The 20,453-nt window shown below is 21.0% G+C and overlaps 1 protein-coding gene across 1 annotated transcript in view; it reads left to right on the top strand.

The window, feature by feature from the left end:
* The first annotated feature begins 327 nt into the window (after window positions 1-327).
* Window positions 328-20,453, top strand: part of LOC122720316 — a 61,335-nt gene continuing 41,209 nt past the window's right edge. Inside the window, 2 exon segments of the mRNA XM_043946939.1 lie at window positions 328-950; window positions 953-1,153. Of these exon segments, the coding sequence (XP_043802874.1) occupies window positions 887-950; window positions 953-1,153 (265 nt within the window). The 5' untranslated portion in view covers window positions 328-886.

The raw sequence follows: 20,453 nt of genomic DNA, 5'->3' as shown, positions 1-20,453 counted from the left end.
AACCTCAGCGCCTCGACGCCCCTAGTCGAAGACGTGTTCTTCGTCTAGAATGCATATTTACGTTGCGCTGCACGAAAGCAACACATCGATGAACGTTTTACTCGTTGTTTCACGAGGAATGACTCAGGGGTTCTGCGCCCCTGCGACGATTGCGACTTGGGATCAGGGGTATGAGGGGTGCGAAAAGCGTGCTAGTTCTCGCATACATTGCGCAGGACGTCGGCGCCCTAGCCTACGACCACCCCCTGAGCGATTCGGTCGTTTGCTAGCTCCATATCGCGAAAGTCCGCGTGGAGAGAAGACGGATGAATCGCGTCGTTGTTTCGTTCCATCAAAAACATTCGCGGAACTGTTTTTCTTATTCTCTGATTTATTCTTAACGGTGAAAGGAAGTTTTTCTTTGACAGGATCGATCGTTATATCGAAGATATATATCTTATATAATAAGGAAATAAGAAGGAAGAAGTTGAAGAGAGTAGAATTAAGAAGCAGTGTACCTTTATTCCCATAAACCCGTAGTTCAAACGGTGAGGAGGAGTGGTGCTGGTGATAGTGGTGGTGGTTGCGGTAAAACGTGTCCACGAACTCTTGCCCTCCTCCTCCTTCTTGATTCGCTCCCCTAGGAGCCGGTACAACAGGACATTAACGACGAGGGTGAATATAAGGAACGAGGGTCGTCTTTTAGATTCGTCAATACTCGAACAAGATTTCTCATTCTCCTCGGTATTTTTAATATTTCTTTTCTAGTGAAATTGTGCCCGTAGTGAAACGTGTGGAGATATGCGCGTGCTATCGATCACGCGACCTGATTGCGCGGATATGTGATACCGGAAGTAGGTACGGCAGGCTTGACCTGCGTGCAGGTGCTCTACAGTGCGTACCACGTATGCGTACATACATAGGGGTGAGCAGCGACAGAGTAGAGAAAGGTGCGCGAGAAAAGGCCGCGTGTCAGGGCCAGTCGTGAAGATGCACGCCACCGACGCCGTCGACGTGACGGCGTCCCTGCCGTCATCCACGTCCTCCGTGGCCGTTTCGAGGAACTTCGGACATGAAATCACGCTCATCCTCGTTCTGCTCGTATCCTGCTGGATCGTGCAGGATCGGTTAGTGCTTGGGATGTCCGAACCACCGGAGTTAACCACGACGGAAGGTAAATTTTATTCAGTTTTCTTTTTGAACATGATTTAGAAAAATGAATTTTAGTTTTCAAGTGTAGAAAAAGAGACTAAATATTAAAAATTTTGTATGGAATATGATTTGTTCACAATTAAGAATATATTTTAATCTTTTTTCTCTTCGTTTGAGATTTTTTTCTTTCGTGAATTGATTAAGAAGATGAATTTTAACTTGAAAAAAATCAGATTATATATTTTATAAGGAATCTTGTGATTTGTTGTTTTTGTTGTTTTTGTTGAGAAATTTATTTATAATATATATTAAATTNTATATATGTATATGTATATATTTTCGTTTTTTTGAAATGCATAAAGTTTTTGGAGGATTATAAGAAACTTTATGATGAAATCATTATCATAGCTTTTTTTAATTTTTTTTTCGTTAAAATTTTGAAATAAAATCGAGAAAAAACAAAAATTTAAAAAAAAAATTTAGAATTAATTATAGATTAATTCATTATTTTATAAAAATTAATTATATATAAATTATAATTTAGTATGTTATACAAATCGTAAGAAAATATTTTACTATATTTTAATAAATATTTATATAATATTTATATTTATATTTTTTATTATTATATTAATATTTACATTATATTTTAATAAATATTTAACTATCTTTTAATTACATAGTATATTTGACAATACGAAAATATCGAATTATTTACATACAAGAATTATTTACATTTATATACAAGAATCCAATTATTTAACAATTTTTTATAATACAATAATTAATTAACTTTTCTCTAATTTTTAAGATAAAAATAATAAATAATCTCTAATTTTATATTTTTTCAGAAATATGAGAATTTTATGGAGAGATTTCATGAAAGAGAAATCGAATTAAAAATTAAAAATCATTTTTATAAAAGAAGAATTCTAATTCGAACGTCCATTTTAATGATTTCTTACACAAATATATAAGTTTCTATCGATAACGTACATATTTAATAATTTTTTAAATATACATTTCAAATATAATTAATTATAATATTTTCTTAAATATAAATAAATCGATCGAAATCTTTTTTTTTTTTTGTCCAAAATAAAGAAAAAAAATTTATCGAAAGTTGCTGTAACCGACAGGTTAAATTGATCGAATCGACCATATCACTGATTACTTTTCTTCCACATCTTATATCATCGCTTTTTACTACCGAATCGATATCCAAGCAAATATTATTCCAGCATTGACAGGAAACTACATGTGGATCGATGTTAAGATCTCTCCGTGTTTTAAGCCTTCTTGTCAGAGCAACGAAACACGTATGCACATCGGATATACAATAAGCTTTTCGCACGATCGAACACAAGTTATTTATCTACAACTGACCTATATATGTATATTTTACGAGTTTTCAAACTATATTGTCAACTTCTCGATAATCTTTAATGCGTTTTTACGAAATCCGAATAATTATGCTCTTAAAACAGTACCAGTTCAAAAATGTATGTATCGAAAAAATATAGCACTTGAATGACAAATATTTGAAAGAGCAATTTTCACAAGTTTCATTCAAAAATTATTTCATCAAGAATATATATATTCTTTGTATGTGTGTGTGTGTGTGTGTGTGTGTGTGTGTGTGTGTGTGTGCGCGCGCGCGCGCGCGCGTGTGTATACATTCACATTTTAATTAATATGAAAGAAATGAAATCCAAATAGAAATTTATTTTACTTAATTTTAAACATTTTATGTCATTTTTTGTCATACTATATACATATATTTCATATATATATGTATTTCTGCACATTTAAATTTCTCATATATATATTTACATTCGTCTATGACATAAATTTTAACAAAATACATTCACAAAATAGAGAATGAGTAAAATTATAACTTTATTTTATTATTTAATTTATCTTAATTTATTATTAAAATATATTATTCAATATATTATTTTGCATTGCTCAGATTGTTTTGTATTATTTGGATTGTTTAAAGCATTTTATATCTATTTGTTGTATAAAAAATAAATATATATAATAAATAATATTTAAATATCAAATTAGAGATTACAGATAATAATAAGAAAATAATGAAAGATATCGAAATATAATGTAATTAACATATAATATTTATGATAATTTTAAAATCTCTACTTTGAAATTTCAAATTTTTTACTCTTTATGTTTCAAATCATTGTGATATTATTTTTTCTTTCTATATATATTCTTATTAAATTCTTATCAAATATTTTACTGCAATCGAAATAACAGAATTATAATATAAATTGAATTTTTTTACTTATTTTTTTTTATTTTTCAAGTTTGGAATCGTTATATATGTTTTAATTCTCTCTTTTTATTTGCATTATTAAATGTTTTGATATTTAAAAAAACAATTATTTGAAATTATAATATCGAATATTATATAAATAATATAATAAATCGAATTTTTTCATTTATCTTTCTATTTTCTTTAAATTCTTGAAATTGATATATCTCCCTTCTTGAACGAATCTAATGTTAGATTCGAAAGTTCAATCATTAGTTCAAGAGACTCAGTTTATTTCCTTTCTTCCACTTTGTGCTCTCATTTGCGTCTTTATTTCCGAATAAGCTCAAGTTTCCTCTTTCCAATCGTTAAATCCAAGCAAATTGCATCGGTAATATCATTCTTTGAATTTCTTTAAGATCCGTCAATCTCACGTTAATCTCTTAATTTTTAGCCGGAAATTTATTTTCCGATTGTCATTATCTCTCTAAATTTGTAACCTATCCGTATTCTTATTTTTTCGGAAAAACATTTCGGCATATCATTCATTTCATCGTAATTTATAGATTCTTTTTTATTCTATTTTTTTATTATCAAGAGTAATGAATCAGTTTAATTTATTTCTTTTGAAACAACAATTTGAAAAATTATATTGGATTATCTCATAATTAAAGATAAAAAGTAAATAATCGTAGGTAAAAATAACTATTTTATAATTTTGGTTTTGTGTTTTTTTATAATATACATTATATTGTAATCTACATTTTTTATATCTTTTTTTTATATTTGTTAAAATATTTATATTTATTATTCTTTGAATCCATATATATTTCGTTAAATTTTTTTTATTTTTCTTTTTTTGTCCATAAATATTGATCTGGATGTGCAATATTTGTATGTTAATATCAATAACGAATATTTTGAATCATCATTTATTAAAAATATTTATAATATATTATGTTTTATTATATATTAATGTTATTACAATTTATTACAAATTATTACACAATATTATAAAATATTTCATTTTTATTTTTATATGTTGTATAATTATGATACAATAATTATTGTCTTAAATAATAATGAATAATTAATTATGCAAATTATTTAAATATGTACATAAACAAAATTTGTTTATATCAAAAGAATTTCTGAGAACATTATAAGATTAACTATTTTATTCATATGAAATTTATAGATATCTACTTTTATTATATTTATACTATAGGCATCAAAAAAAAAAATAATTGTTTTACATTTAAATTTTTATTTAAATTGAACATTTTAGAATATTGGGACAAGATAAAAGAAATATCCACTTTTATTATTAGGAAAAGAAAGAATATTCAATCATTTTATTTATTCTCAATTCTTAGATATTTTGTTTTTCGCTTATCTATTTATTATGCATAAAGCTTGTGCAAAGTAAACTTATTAGAAATAAAGAAATTAAAAGGAATTAAAAAAAATATAACTTATTTTTAATTAACATATTAATATAATAATAATATGAAAATTTTATAATTTTTTATCAATTCTATCAAAATAATACAATAATAAATTAAATTATGTTACATTAAAAAAATTTTCAGATATTTATGTTTTAATAGTTCCAAATAAGAAAGAAAGCTCAAATAAAAATAAAGATTTCCATAATGTACGTTATTGCAAATGTGATCACAGATGTAATAATGACAAAGATATCATATTTTTCCGAAAACTGTTACAAATTTCACAATTTGTTCTCCCTAACTGTTCAATTTGATACACTGTTCCTGACACTAAGACAGTTATATCGATTCTTAAACGAAGAGCACTTAATTATGCTTATTGCATCCAATTTCTTAATTCTTTTCTTTAGTCTTTTATATCTGCATGTAATATTGATGTTCATTTCAAAAGCGTGTCAATTCAGTCCCGATTCATATTTAACTTTTCTCTCTTTCTTTTTTTTATAATAATTAATAATATATATTTTTTTATATTCAAACTGATTTCAAAATATATTTTTTAAAAATAAATAACAAGATTTTTTTATTAAGATATTCAATTTTTATAAAAATTTTACATTATCTTTTAAGCTATATTTATATCAAGAATCTTTCAAATCAAATTGCTTCGGTTTTTATTTTATTTGATTGAAATTTAGTTTAAGTGATTTTAAACGATTTAAAAGACTTGCTTTACAAATTAAAAGTTCTTTAATAAAAATAATTTATAAGTTGATAATAATAATTTTAAAATAATAATATAAACATATACATATACATATATATAAATATCAATTTCACAATTTTTAAAAGATAAAATGAATATTTTATGTTAATTTTTAATACTTCAATCCAAATACTTGATACTCATTATAACTTCAGATATTCATTATATGAGTATTTAAATAAGTAATCGAATTTTCTTTTGTGATATCTTAAATATAAAGCTTTTCTTATATTTCTTTTTTTTTCTTCTCATTGAATTCAAATTGAATTAAAGAAACCAAATTGAAATAAAATTATTAATAGCGGAATTTCGATTAACTGCTTTTTATACTTGGTTTTAAATTAATTAAATGTTCAAATATTTATTTTAATTTACTCGACTATCTAGATGTATTAGGATACTTACTTTCAATTCGTGTATCCATAATCTTAAATATTAGTAAGAGTTCTAAACGTCTATTAATAAAATATTTTTTAGAAAAGATTGAGATGTTGAATAGAATTAGTATTTTTATCCATGAAGAAACATATACATATTTGATTTTACAATTTTGAAAAAAATTGAAATTATGTATTCGTATATAAGATATATTGGTTGAGAAATATCGTGTTCGAGAGAAAATTTTAATAAAAATATTCTCAACAAAGATAACGAAGAGACGAATAGAATAAATTGCGCCTCGTTGACTTTCCTCCGTATCGATTTCGTGGAAAACCGTTTCACATAGAGAAACAGGCTTCTTTGATTATTCTGCAATGCGCAATAGCGCGATATAAATTCGTTTCTCTTTTTTCTTTTCTCTTTTTCTTCTTTTATGAAAAGATCAACAATTTAACATCAGTTTTCAAGGTATGAGATCCCCCGATCGATTCAATAGCATCGTTCGTCGAAATGTATTTCCAATCAAAATATAGTTCTGTATGTATCTGGCTCTATTGTGCCAATAGTAGTTGCCATTACATCGACACATGGTTTTGCGGAGTTCGGTTTGTACATTTGCAAATTGTACAAGGATAGGATTGCAGTCTACATTGCAGTAAAATGTTCGGTTCTACAAGTTCTTCGTGCTCGTCCCACATTATTAAATCATATTGATTAAATTCGTTTAATTTCGATTTAATTTACTTTGAACGGAAAGGCTAAATCGTTTCTAATCGTTTTTCGATTGAGAAAAAAACATGATTGTTATAAATTATTATTAAACTGTGAATATTTATACAAATTTGAATATAAAAAAATCTATGAAATACACATAATATAAAAGAAAGCACAAAATATTAAAATTGGTATTATGACATTCATAAAAATTTTTATTTTATATAAATATATCGTCTATATTTTATGACATTATGTATATTTAATTATATATATTATATGTCAAGAATACATATTATATTTATGTTAGATTCTCTAAAAAATTAAAAAATTAAAATTTTCAAATTAGAAAGAAACAGAAGTTTTTAAGAAATGCATTTATATAGAATTAGTATTTTATATTTTTTTTATATTAATATGGTGATTTAATTGTGATTTCTAATTTGAAAAAATTATAAAAATAAATTGAATAAAGATTATATTATTTATTTATAAAAAATTATTAAAATTGATTTGAATATAAATATACTTTATATTTGTATGTAATATATTTGTATATAATATATTTGTAATATAGAAAAAAAAATATATTTTTTCCTTTTCTTTTGTGAAAAATAGAGAATGAAATTTAATTTTTTAAATAAAAGTAAAATTATATTTTTGTAAATTATGTTTTGTTATAAATTTTGTTATAAATTAAAAAGTATAATATGAAAATATGAGTAATAAAGATAATAAAAAAAAATTAGAATTTAAGATTATATTGGATCATTTGAAATTTTCATATTTTTGATAATTATTATATTCTATATTTCATAAAAAAGAGAATAATTGAAAAAAATAAAAGCATTGAACATTAAATTCTACAATTAAAAAAAGAAATTAGTTGATTGATTAATTGATTGATTAATACAGAAGATATTTTTTATTTTTATGAATGAAAAATATTTTTTATCAAAGAGCAAATAAAAATTATTGAGCTAACCATTACTTTTATTTATTAGATATTGCACTACTATCACATTTTAGTCTTGAAACTTCATAAAACTTTTATGAAAAAAGATTAATATTTTATAACCTTAAAAACTAAAAACTATTTTAAACAGTTCATTTTGTAAAAAAGTTTTTTTCAAATTAGAAATCATGAAATTAAAATATTAAAATATAAAATAGCAATAAAAAAATAGAATAGAGTAGTAAATAATAATAAAATATAAAGTTCCATATAAAAATGTTTAATGTTTCTTTTTAAATTAAAAAATATTTCAAATAACAAAATAATAATCTGCGTTATTTATATTATCTTTCCTTATCTTCCTATTTACATAAAAAAAACTTAGTTTTTATCTTTTATCTTTCTAATATCCAGTCAAATACGATTGGTATCAATATTCGATTCAAGAACAATTTTAAAATGAAATTCGATTATTGGCCAGGTGATCTCGCGAATATAGTCACAGGAGGATGTCTCTTCCATATAATAATCTTGTTCTTAAGAGTGGCTTCGTGCCAAGTGAGGCCTAAACAAATCCTAAGCAAGTTCACATTGAGCTTGCTTGGTTCAAATATCGATGCATGGGAGCATCAGGTTGTGAATAAATATTCGACGTCAGCCTTTATGAAGCATTCCGAAAGACTTGTGTCATGCGAACTATTTAAAAACTGGAATTTTATCAAACGGCAAAAAATCTCATCAACGCTAAATACGTAATCATACGATCGGTGTCCTACATAATTTAATTAGATGAAAATATTTCTCTTATTATTTATATTCTTTTTTAAAATCATAATAAAAGAAAAATTCATCTCTATAATTATTATATTAAGATATTATATTATATTATATTAAGATAATTTAGAGAAAAAATATTTTCATTATTATAATTTCAAATAGATGCTTTGAGATAGATACTATCGTTTATATTTTGAAGCTAATGAAACATGTTCGTAAAATATTAACATGAATATCAAAAAACATAGAAATCAAGATATCATCATATCATCATATATTCGTCCTCATATTTTTGTTAAAATATTTCTTGTTTTATTTATTAAAAATAATTATTTGTTAATACTTATTTATTAGAATTAATTTTTTTTATTATTATTTTTATATATTTTATAAAGTAATGAAGTTTTAAAATATATTTTATTATATATTTTTAACATCTTTAAAATATTTTTTATACATTTGTACAAATTATTTCAAATATTAAACAATTATAATTAATAAAAATTTCAATTTTAATTAATATAATTAACAAAAATTTCAAATATTAAACAAAAGAAACAATCTATAAGTTATTATATGCTAAAAAAGTATAAAGAATAAGTTATTATGCAGTAATTACTATGCTCACTTTTTGAATACAATGACCTAGATATGTAGAAAATATCAATATTGAATTCTAGATATTGGATGTACTGAATATTATGTTTTATGTTCTTTATTATATTTTTATTTTCTATTTTTATAAATAAATTTTATAAATAAAATTTACCTATTTACAAGTAAAGTATTAAACATTAATGAAAAAATTTATTAAAAGAAATAAAAATTTCATTTATATTTTGTGTCTATAATTTGTAAATTAATCAATCATAATTTATGTTAGTTAGCTAGAGATTTATTAAATGATGCATCAACGAAAATTCAAAGTTATTTAAATATTAAAAACAGAATAAAAAAATTTAAAATTTTTTTTAGAATTGGATTTATATAATATAAAATAAAAATATTTAAGAAATTACATTTAAGAAATTATTTAAATGATCACATTTCTGTAATCTAAAAGATTAGATATCTGTATATATTTTATATTGTGAAATATAGAATATTTTTTGTTTATACAATGTTTCTTAAATTTTTTGATAACTATTATCACTAAATTATATCATATAAATTAAAATATTACTTTTTTAGTATTTTAAGACAGGTATTTTAAATATAAAATATTTTTAATTTGCTACATCAATATATAAAAATAAAAAAGGAGCATAATAATCAATCCTTATATGATAATTTGTATTTTTATTCTATTTTTATTCTATATTATATTATTTATTGATTATTGTAATATTTTATATATTAGGAAGAAACTTAATTAAAATTATTTATAAGTATAAATATAAATAATTAAATTAAACAAATTGAATAGATTAGCTAGTTAAATGCACATCCAAATTCAATTTTTTATTATATAAAATTTAGAGTTTTTATTGATACATTTCATCATGTGACAAATCGGAATTTTTCAAATTTAAATTATGTTTTTCATATTTAAATTATGTAAAAATATAATTTCAAAAAATTTTATTGATATATTTTCAAATATGTATTTTTAAATTATATCATAAAAAAGTTATTTGAGTTTTATATTTTCAATAATTTCATGATTAGTATTCAGTAACAAAAATAAAATCTATTCAGATAATGAATAATGCCGTTTATATTTCTATAGTATTAATCATATAAAACTTCAACCTATCTTATTTTTTTATTTTTTGTACTAAATCTTAAAAAAAAAAAGATATCCTTTAATTTCAACTTTTTAATTATACATTTGCTGTAATGACATAAAAAATTGCAATTTCAAAGAAAATAATTTCGAATCGCTGCAAGAACTTATAAGAATGAAAATTGAAATTCACAATTTAAAAACTCAGAATTCTACGAATAAAAATAAAAAAAACAATAAAAAGTTTTTTTATATTAATGATTTGAAAACTGTAAATTTTATGTTAAATATAAAATATACATCAAGAATGTGAAATAATATAAAAAACAGATTTTAAATCATTGTAGGTAAATAAAAGATTTACCATTTTTTCCATTTGTAAATTCTAAATCTTATAAATCTCAAATAATCTTTTTTCCTATGTTTCATTGGCAAAGACACAATTGAAGCTATTACATAAAATACAATATCTATTGCGGCATAATTTATCGTAAAAGCATTTAGTGTAAGCCTTGGTTCCGCTAAATATATATATTCTACTGTGACAGTATTCTATGCGGTTCAATTAAATAGATTTTCAATTTTAATCGCATAGAACATTTAGACAGCAGCAAATGTTCCGTACTAAGCTCGAACAGAGTACGCGATGTCACAGTATTATTCAGCATGGTAAATTCATACAAACATATTCAAACATCTACAAACTAATTCTTAAATATATACAAATGTGTTTAAATATCTATAAGTTACATTTCCGTCCATTAGATTTCAGATGTTTGTGAAAATTTAAAAATTTTATAATTATAGAAATAAAATCGAAACAAAAAATCTTAATATTATAATAAATAATTTGTCTTTATATTTTTTTTTTATATATCATCTGCATTTTATAAAAATATTAATTTTATATAAATTTTTGTATATTTAAATTTTTGCAATAAAATTAGATTTTTAAAAATACGTTTCAAAATATAAATAAATGAATGATAAATAATTATAATTATAATATAATTAATTACAATGAATTAACTATTTAAATTTTAAGAAATATATTTTAATAATTTTATAATATAAATTTACTTCAATTTGTTAATATCAAAAAATAACTCGTAACATTATTATTGTGAAAAACAAATATTGTATAAAAAAAAATATTAGAGTAATAATTCATACTTTTATTCAAATTTATATAAATTTATTATTCAAATTTATAAAGAATTTTCTTAATTTAAAGACAAATATAATTTAATAATAATTTATCGCATATTATAAATAATTTCATGTTTTAAATTTTATAAAATTCTACATAGACATTTACAATTAGATATAAAAAGAAATGATTATGAAAAAGATAAATAAAGATAAATAAAAAAGTTTATAATTTCAATATTAAAAAATCCAAATTTATATATTGATAATCAATTATTAGAAGGATCATAAGCTTTTGTTTAATATTATATAAAATTAGCAAGTGATTTATAGACGATAATGTACATAAAAAACGCAGGCTATTTACAAATATGTACAAACTGATCTATATCATTATGTGCAAAGATATAGAGTCACTTTCGTGACATTCGTGCGTGCAAGGATTACCTTGGTAAGAATTGAACTACCCCATCATGTAATCGATATAAAATGATATTATATCGCCAACTATCATAAAGCTGGCACCCTTGAATTTCTGTGACGCAGTTCGACGCCAATATGTCGCGTAGTGCGTTCATACGAACAATTAGATGAGTCACCTTTGTGCATCGTAATTGCACGGAGAGCCACTCTTTCCGATATCTCCTGTCGAAGCGAACGAGACCATATAAAAAAGATGATAATGATGAAGAGGCCGTGCTCGTACGTGACAGTATATACATTATACACGAATCTCTGCTGTTTTTTTTTTAATTAATAAGTCGCTTAGTGGTTGCTTAGAAGGACATTTCTTTTGTTGTTTAAATCGCTACAATCACCTTCTTATTGCTTTTTCATTATTTAGGTTTGAAATTAATTGTTTAACTGTCTAAAATGTGAATCTGTATTTGATTCATCTTGAGCCCAGTATTTATAATATTTATAGTAACGTTAACCGATTTTGATGAAATTTTATGTATATGACTTATTTAGATTTAAGAATTGTACATGTTTTAAATTTTCATTATAGGCTTAAATTGTGATTTTTATTTATTTGTTCAATTCCGATTAGTCCGATTAATTCAATTTTTAAAAATTATTTTTTATACATTATATAGTCTTAAAAAATTCAAATCATTTGATTCATTCTTAAAAAAATTATTCCGTTTTAAAAAATTATTATATTACGAATACTTTCGTCCATCACTATATAATAATTTTGCATTAGAAGTATTTACAACAGAGATATAGCGAAAAGTGATTCTATTTCTATTTCGCTTTTAAGTAATTGCTTATAAGTTAAAAAATAATATTATTTAACAAATAAGCTTAACTGACATTTTTGTATACAATATTTGTGTTTGTTTTGGCTTCTTTGAATTGGTTTTTCAAAGGAATATATTATTCACAAATATAACTACAATTTATATATACATATACAATAGATTCTCTGTATATAAATATATATCTATAATAGTATATAATAATATAGATATAGAATATATAGTAATATAATAAAAATTTGATTTTTTAATGAGTTCTTTAATGTAAATTCTTATAATATCAAAAATATTATAATTATTGTCTTTATATTATTCGCACAATGCATTATCTTTTTTAAATCAATATATATACTATTTATTTTTGAGAAACTATCGTGACAAAATATAAAAAATAAAAATTTTTATGACAATATTATTAATATATTTTACTATTAATATATTTTACCGAATATATTTTATTTTTTATTATTTGTATTATATGAAGAAAATTCTCATACATTCTCATACATTCTCATGAAAATTATGACATGATTGCCTATAACGCAAATTCATATTTACCTAATCCATATAATCGTTATATGAGAATTTATTAAATATTATATAAAAATATTATAATATTAATATTTTTACATTAATTTATAATATTTAATTTATAATATTTTTAAATTACACTTTATTTATCGAAAAATATTGTTTATTTGGTCTATATATAAACAATTATTTGGTTGTATATAAACAAACTTGTATATAAACAAACTAAACAAACTGAAGATATAATAATTCTAAAGTTATAATAATTCTAAAATTTAACACATGAAGTTCAAAGAGCTAATCAAAAGTTTAGAAATAAATCACCTTATTCTAAACTTTGTTGAAAATGACAAAACTTATCAAATTTTCTACGTTATAAGTTGTCTGGAAATTACTTTTCTTCTACTTTTATGGAAATCATTTCAATTCGGTAAAAATAATAAACTTTTAATTAATCAAAATTTATAATATATTTATTATTTCTTGATTCTTTTCTTTTCTTTTTTTCGGATTTATCGATTGACTTATATGACGAAATGATTAAGTCATTTGCTTTAATTTCTATGCATCCAACAAGTTTTTTTTTTTATGTATCTATCGATCTTCGAATATGCTGGCATATTTCTATTCTGGCATAGATGAATACAAAGTTTTCTTTTTTTCCTCCCTTTTCCTTTCTTTGTAATATTCAGTGTACTATAGATACTATAGATACTATAGAAAAAGAATCAATATATGTTCTTTTGAATTCTTTTTGTTGCTTGTCAAGAAAAGTTGCATTATAGATTTTACATTTTTTTTTCTTCTTTTTTTTTATGTATATTTTATATATTTTATATATATAAAGTTCATCATAGTAGATTTTTTATTTTTAGTCCTTCTATTTTCCTTTCTTTATTTTTTATATTTTAATTACAATTATTTATAATTGAATACATTATATAAATTTTACTTTTGATTTATATCATATTTTATTTTTTTCTTCTTCTTAAATTTGATATTATGCAAGTTAATTATTTAATATAACCAAAGTTGATGAACTTGACTAGTTGGATTATAAAATTGATTTTCCATAAAAATTGAAGTACATATGTGGAAATATATACGCCTTTTACGAGTTTCGTCGTCATAAAATGTGATTGTGAAACTCGAACAATCTAGTCAAATGTGTTTTTTATTTTTGTTGCAGTTTATTGACAGCTTTTTTGAAGAATTTATTTATGATCGTTTAAAAAAATTTTAAAAAATTCACTACTTCAAAGAATTATATCATAAATAAAATATTTTTTGCTTTAATTATTGTAAAATAATTACTATAAAAATAAGTTATGTATTTTTTAAAGTTATATTTATATAAAAAATTAATATCGAAACAAGAATCGAAAAAAGTTAATCTCTTTTTTTTTATAAAACAAAAAAAATTTTAAATTGTAAAAATTTTATAAGAATACATTTCTTATAAAATTATTAAAATTATAAAACTAATATTGATAAAAAAACAAAAAAGTAACTCAATTTTAAAAGAAATTAAATAAAATGGCTTTAAAAAAGTAGTTTTTTTAAAGAAAAAAGAAACTTGAAAAGAAATGAAATGTTTTTAAAAAAATCTTTAGAACTTTACAACTGATTTTCTTTAGAGAAAAAAATTAAATTTAAATGAAATTATATACGAAATTAAACGGATTTAATAAGATTTAAATGAAAAAATGGAATTAATGAATAAAAGAATATATTAAAAAAATAATAATTATTATTATATTTAAAAATATAAAGAAAAAAAATAAACTTTTTTAAAATAAACTTTTTTAAAAGAAAATGATTTATTTTATAGAAAAATTTATAGAATTTTCAAAAAATACGAAAAATACGAAATTTTTTTTTTTTTTTTTACAAAAACGAAAAAAAAAACACGAATTAAAGAAATCGTAGAATCAAAAGAATTTCATGTATTTTAATTTCATGAAAAAAAAATGTCTTTATTTAAAAAGAAATGTAAGTTTAACATATTGATTCAAAGATACAAATAAAAATTTAGTTATTAATTATAAATATATATTACTAATTGTATTTCTAATAATACAGCATATTAATTACATTAATTAAAAATAGTTAAGATCATTGATCCTCAAATATTTTAATCTTTCACATCTGACACGTAGGAGGTTATTTTCTTTTGTTTTCCTTTAAGAGACTATTACTTCGATTATAAGAAAGATTTATTTTGGGATAAGGATTTGTCAGAAAAACATGTCGTAATATTTAATTAATCATGAGATATCCCTATGATTATATGCGTTGCATCCACTTTTTATCAAGTAGTAATTAGAACATGCCCTGAGGTTGCTTCGTTTTAAAATACATCGCTGAAATTCTTACAGATCTCAGACCAGGATATATGATGGATATATATAGACTTTACTTACTGCATGAAAAACGAGTTTTAACCATTGTAGGGTGTAATTAAAAACACATTGTCCCCATACTTCGATTGGCTTTTATTTCACAGTTTATTTATCTCAATGTATATTGTGCTAATCTTATTTCTCGCCTATCTTTTCTTCAATTCATAAAAACAACTTATTTCATTTCATTCTTTTTTCTTAAACTAATAAATGATTGATTCGTAACGTGGCTAATTTGAAGAAAAATTTATGCTTTTTTTATTTAAAGTATATAAGATTGAAAAAAGTTTTGGTTTTTTCAAGAATTTATTTTTTTGAATAACTTTTTGCCTTTTTCTTCATCAATTGAGATAAATATTCTATGAAAATATTATTTATTATTATTTTTAGGAAACATAATTTTTTAATATGTGAGAAATGTGAATTATTTCTTGAATTTATTATCGTTTTTTTCTTTTTATCAATAAATACAATTTAATTTATGAAAAATACATAAAAATGAAGTTTCAAGTTTTTATATAAGAAAATGAAGTTTTTTTTAAAAAATTTAATTTTCAAACATTTTTTAACAGAAAAATGTAAATTTTTTATTAAATTTGTTTTCTATTCTTTTCTTTTTTTTCTTTTCATTATCAATTAATATATTTCAGTTTGTGAAAAATAGATAAAAATATATTATATATAAATTATATAATAATTAAATTTTTTAAAATATATATATAGTATATATGAATTTTTTTACAGAAATGACTCTTGATCGAATTAAAATTTTTGAAATATTTGTTTTGATTTTAATTTCTCAGAACAATTTTCAATTATTATTATATAACATAAATTAAGATTTTTGAAGATAATTGTTACAATAGCCAAACTATAGCAATTATAAAATTTCTTTTTTGTCTCTTATATATATCTCTACATTTATAAATTAAATTAAACGTTTCATGCTTATTCATATTCATGCATTTCTTATAAATATATGCAAATGTCGAAAACTTTTATTTTTTATGCATGATATGTTTTCTTGCCAATCCATTTCAAATATTTCTGTTACTTGAATTCAACTTGGTTCCAAAACATATGTATACTATTTTTTCTTTTTGTTTCAAATTTCAAATCCAGTTCAAAAATTTTTGCTACTTGAACTTAATTCGAAAATATATATATTATTCTTTGATTCTTATTCTTGAATTATTCTTCTTGTTTCAAATTTCATCTATTTTTATCTTAGTTTAATTAAATCATTTCTTTCATTAGTTAAATTTCTTCTAATATAATTAATAAAGATAATTAACCATTACTTAATCATTTTATGATCAATATTGTGCATATAAAGAGATGGGGAGACCGTTTCGTACAGAGAAAATTTTGCGGATTCTTTATGAAATATCTGTAGTGCTGTGCTTATAGAAGAAATAAATGAATTAGAAATTAAAATTAAAAAATTAAAAAATTAAAAAAATAACAAAAGAAAAAGACGTGTGAAAAATATTATTGCGTATATTCAATATGTACATAAACATTAATTTGTTATTATATATTAACTTCAATAAAAATGAATTTATTAAATATATTAAATAAAAGATAATTATCTCTTATTATTTTAAATAATAAATAATATACATAAATTTGAAATTAGTTATTGTATCTATTATTATATCTATATGTTTCTATATAAATATAAAAAATATAATAAATATATATTTTTTAAACGAATCTTAAATTATAGTAAAAAATTATAGTAAATTATTATATTTTATTTAAAAAGAATTATATTTTTTTTATTAATAATTATTAATAAAATGAAATTTATTTTTATTTATTATTTTTCTTATTTCTAAAAAATTTGAATCAATATTCAAAATTATGTCAATATTCAAAATTTTCAATATAATGTAAACTGAATAATTATTTCTAATAAAATATGAAATAATATTTTAAATCTATATTGATGTAAATCTATATATATATATATATATATATATATATATATGATATATATAGATTATATATATCATATAATGATAACCTAATTAAAAAATATTTTTGTGTAAAATTTATTAAAATAAGTAAAAATATTTATAACTATCGAATCAATAATGAAATCAATAATGAAATTAATATAATAATATATAAGATTCAATATTAAATACAATAACTGATTTCAAATTTATGTATATTATTTATTATTTAAAAGAATAAGAGATAATTATTTTTTATTTAATGTATTTAATAAATTCATTCTTATTGAAGTTAAAAACTTAATTTATTTAATAACTACCTTGTTATGTCTGTTATTCTAACGTTCCATTTCATTCGCTTTTTGTTTGCTATTCGTTAGAAAGGTGAATGGTCGAGAAGTAAAAACGTAGACACTGCAGTCTGCACTGCGGACTCACATGCACAAGCAAACTTCCCGCTTAAAGTCAGAAGCTATTCTCTAGAACATTCTGTTAGACTTGAACTAGTTATGAATTTGATGTGATAATAAATAATAATGGTTATGAAGTCCCGTTGATTCCAGAATTAATCATTATATAAAATTTCGCGGTGGAATTTGATTTTTCCTTTTTATCTTCTATTTTCTTTCGATACATAGTTATAATTGTGATCTCAAATTTGATTTATGTCATGTTAAGCTATCATATCATTTATTTTGATTTCTTGATTTTTATTATGCTTTTATATACTTTATTATTTTTAATAGTAATGGAACAAATAAATAAAAGAATAATTGAAAGTTAATATAAATATAATAATATAATAATAAAAATTTTTTATTTTTAAAAAAGAATTAACTTTTTATCGTTATTTGATTATTTTTTAAATTGGATACTATTGCAATTTAATAATATTTGTTAATAAAAATAGTTAAAATATTATATTTTTGAAGACTAAAATATATAACTTAAATTTTTAATATTTGGATTGATTTTAAAAAAATTTAAGTTCTCCTATAAAGAAATTCAAATATTTTTATTATTCTTTTATAAATCATTTTAATAATATAAATAATATGAATATGAAAATTTTTAAATAAATTCTTTATCTCTTTTTTTTAATGCTTATTTTAAATCTTTTACAAAAATTTTAAATTATTTCAATTTATTATAATATTATTTAATTTTTTATTTTAAATAAAGAAACTTTTTTTTTATACTTTAATATAAGTGTTATAAATTATTCTTTAATAATTTTTATTCTTTATCTTAAATTTTTAAATTTCTTATAATTTTACAATTTGTTATAATATTATTTATTTTTTTTATATTTTATTTTTCATTTTTTCCCTATTAAAACATAAAATAATTTAAGAATTATTATAATCTCATAAATATTTTCTAAATTGCAAACTAGCGTTTTATTCCTAATGAGGATTGAACCAAAAATAATCAATTTTCTCATTAATTGTATTGATGGCAAGATGGTTATATTTTCTTCGATCGCGTTACATCGACAATCTAATGTGATAAGTTCTTGAATATATTATGATCGAATTAAAAATTCTGTCTTCATCGACTTCATACAAATCAATCGCTACATATGCAAATTTCATATAAAAAATTTCATATCGAAATTCCAAGATGTTTCGAAATTACAAAAAATAAATATTTCAAATATTAAATTATACAGCTGAGAAGGGAATCAATTTATAACTATAATCAATAATCACGATAAATGGAAAATATAATATTTAAATTTTCGAATAAAAAGAATCTTGTCCATTAAAATGCATTTATTTCAAGTTATGCAACTTAATGTGGCATACATTTTCTTGCGTAATGTATTACTTAATGTTATGTAATGTATTACTGTAAGAGCATAAATTCATTGATGAACACGAAAATCGAAGAACGTCCAGCTTCCCTGCTTTTAAATTAATTCGTTTTCTGCTCGATTGCAGATGCAATTAATGAGCGACATGTTCTTTTCTTTTCGAAGCTTAAAATTTCAAATCTGATATCTTTTAGATTTAAAATTGTATAAATTATTGAGTTGATTTTAACAAAAATTTATGATAATATTAAAATTATTAAAATATTGAAAAATTAAAGTGGAAAAATATTTTGTATAAAAATAAGAAATAAAAAAATATTATTTTTGAATTTTTATATTTCATTTCAACATTAATTTAATCTTTTCACTAATATATTTTTTTCATTAGATTTAAATGATTTTTCTTCTAAAATTCTTCTTAGAGAATATAAATTATTTTAGAATTATTGAAATAAAAAATTTTCTTACATTGAAATTGTAAATGTTATCTATAAAAATACAAAATTTTAATGAATTTTTTTTATAAAAAACAATAATTTTTTAAAATATGAACAAAATATGTTTTAAAATGTGCATGAATTATATTAAAAATATTTAAAATATAATGTAAAAAATATATTTTTACATAATATAAAAATACAACGATTACTCCATCTTTATCATTTCATCATACTTTCTTACGTTTAGCACGAAAATATCATACTTCTTTCGTAAGCAATTCGCAATACGTTGTATAGCCTTTCTCTACATGATTTTGTAATCAATTTTATTTACTTGTAGAACTTCTATATTTCCATTATAATATTATATCTATTATAATATAATTATAATATTTCCAATAAACCATTAAATGAATATTTTAGATGTTTAAAATATTTTAAAGATTTTTTATTTTTTTTTTATGTCTAAAAATTTTTCTATAAAATTTTTCTATAATTTTTATTATTTTAGAATAAATTAAAGGAAATTATGATTAAATTTATATATTAATCGAATAATATTTAAATATTTTATTATAAGCAGTTTTATTATAAGCAGAATATTAAATTAATTTCATTAATTTCATTTATATATAATTTATTAATGTAGAGTATTATACATATTATATGTATTATACATCTAAATAGATACTATACCATATAAATAGATATTATAT

The sequence above is a fragment of the Apis laboriosa genome, unplaced genomic scaffold, assembly GCF_014066325.1.
Source record: "Apis laboriosa isolate Shangri-la unplaced genomic scaffold, ASM1406632v1 scaffold125_cov141, whole genome shotgun sequence".
NCBI classification, from domain to species: domain Eukaryota; kingdom Metazoa; phylum Arthropoda; class Insecta; order Hymenoptera; family Apidae; genus Apis; species Apis laboriosa.
The sequence above is the reverse complement of the archived record's forward strand: the minus strand, read 5'-3'. Positions and strand labels throughout refer to the sequence as shown.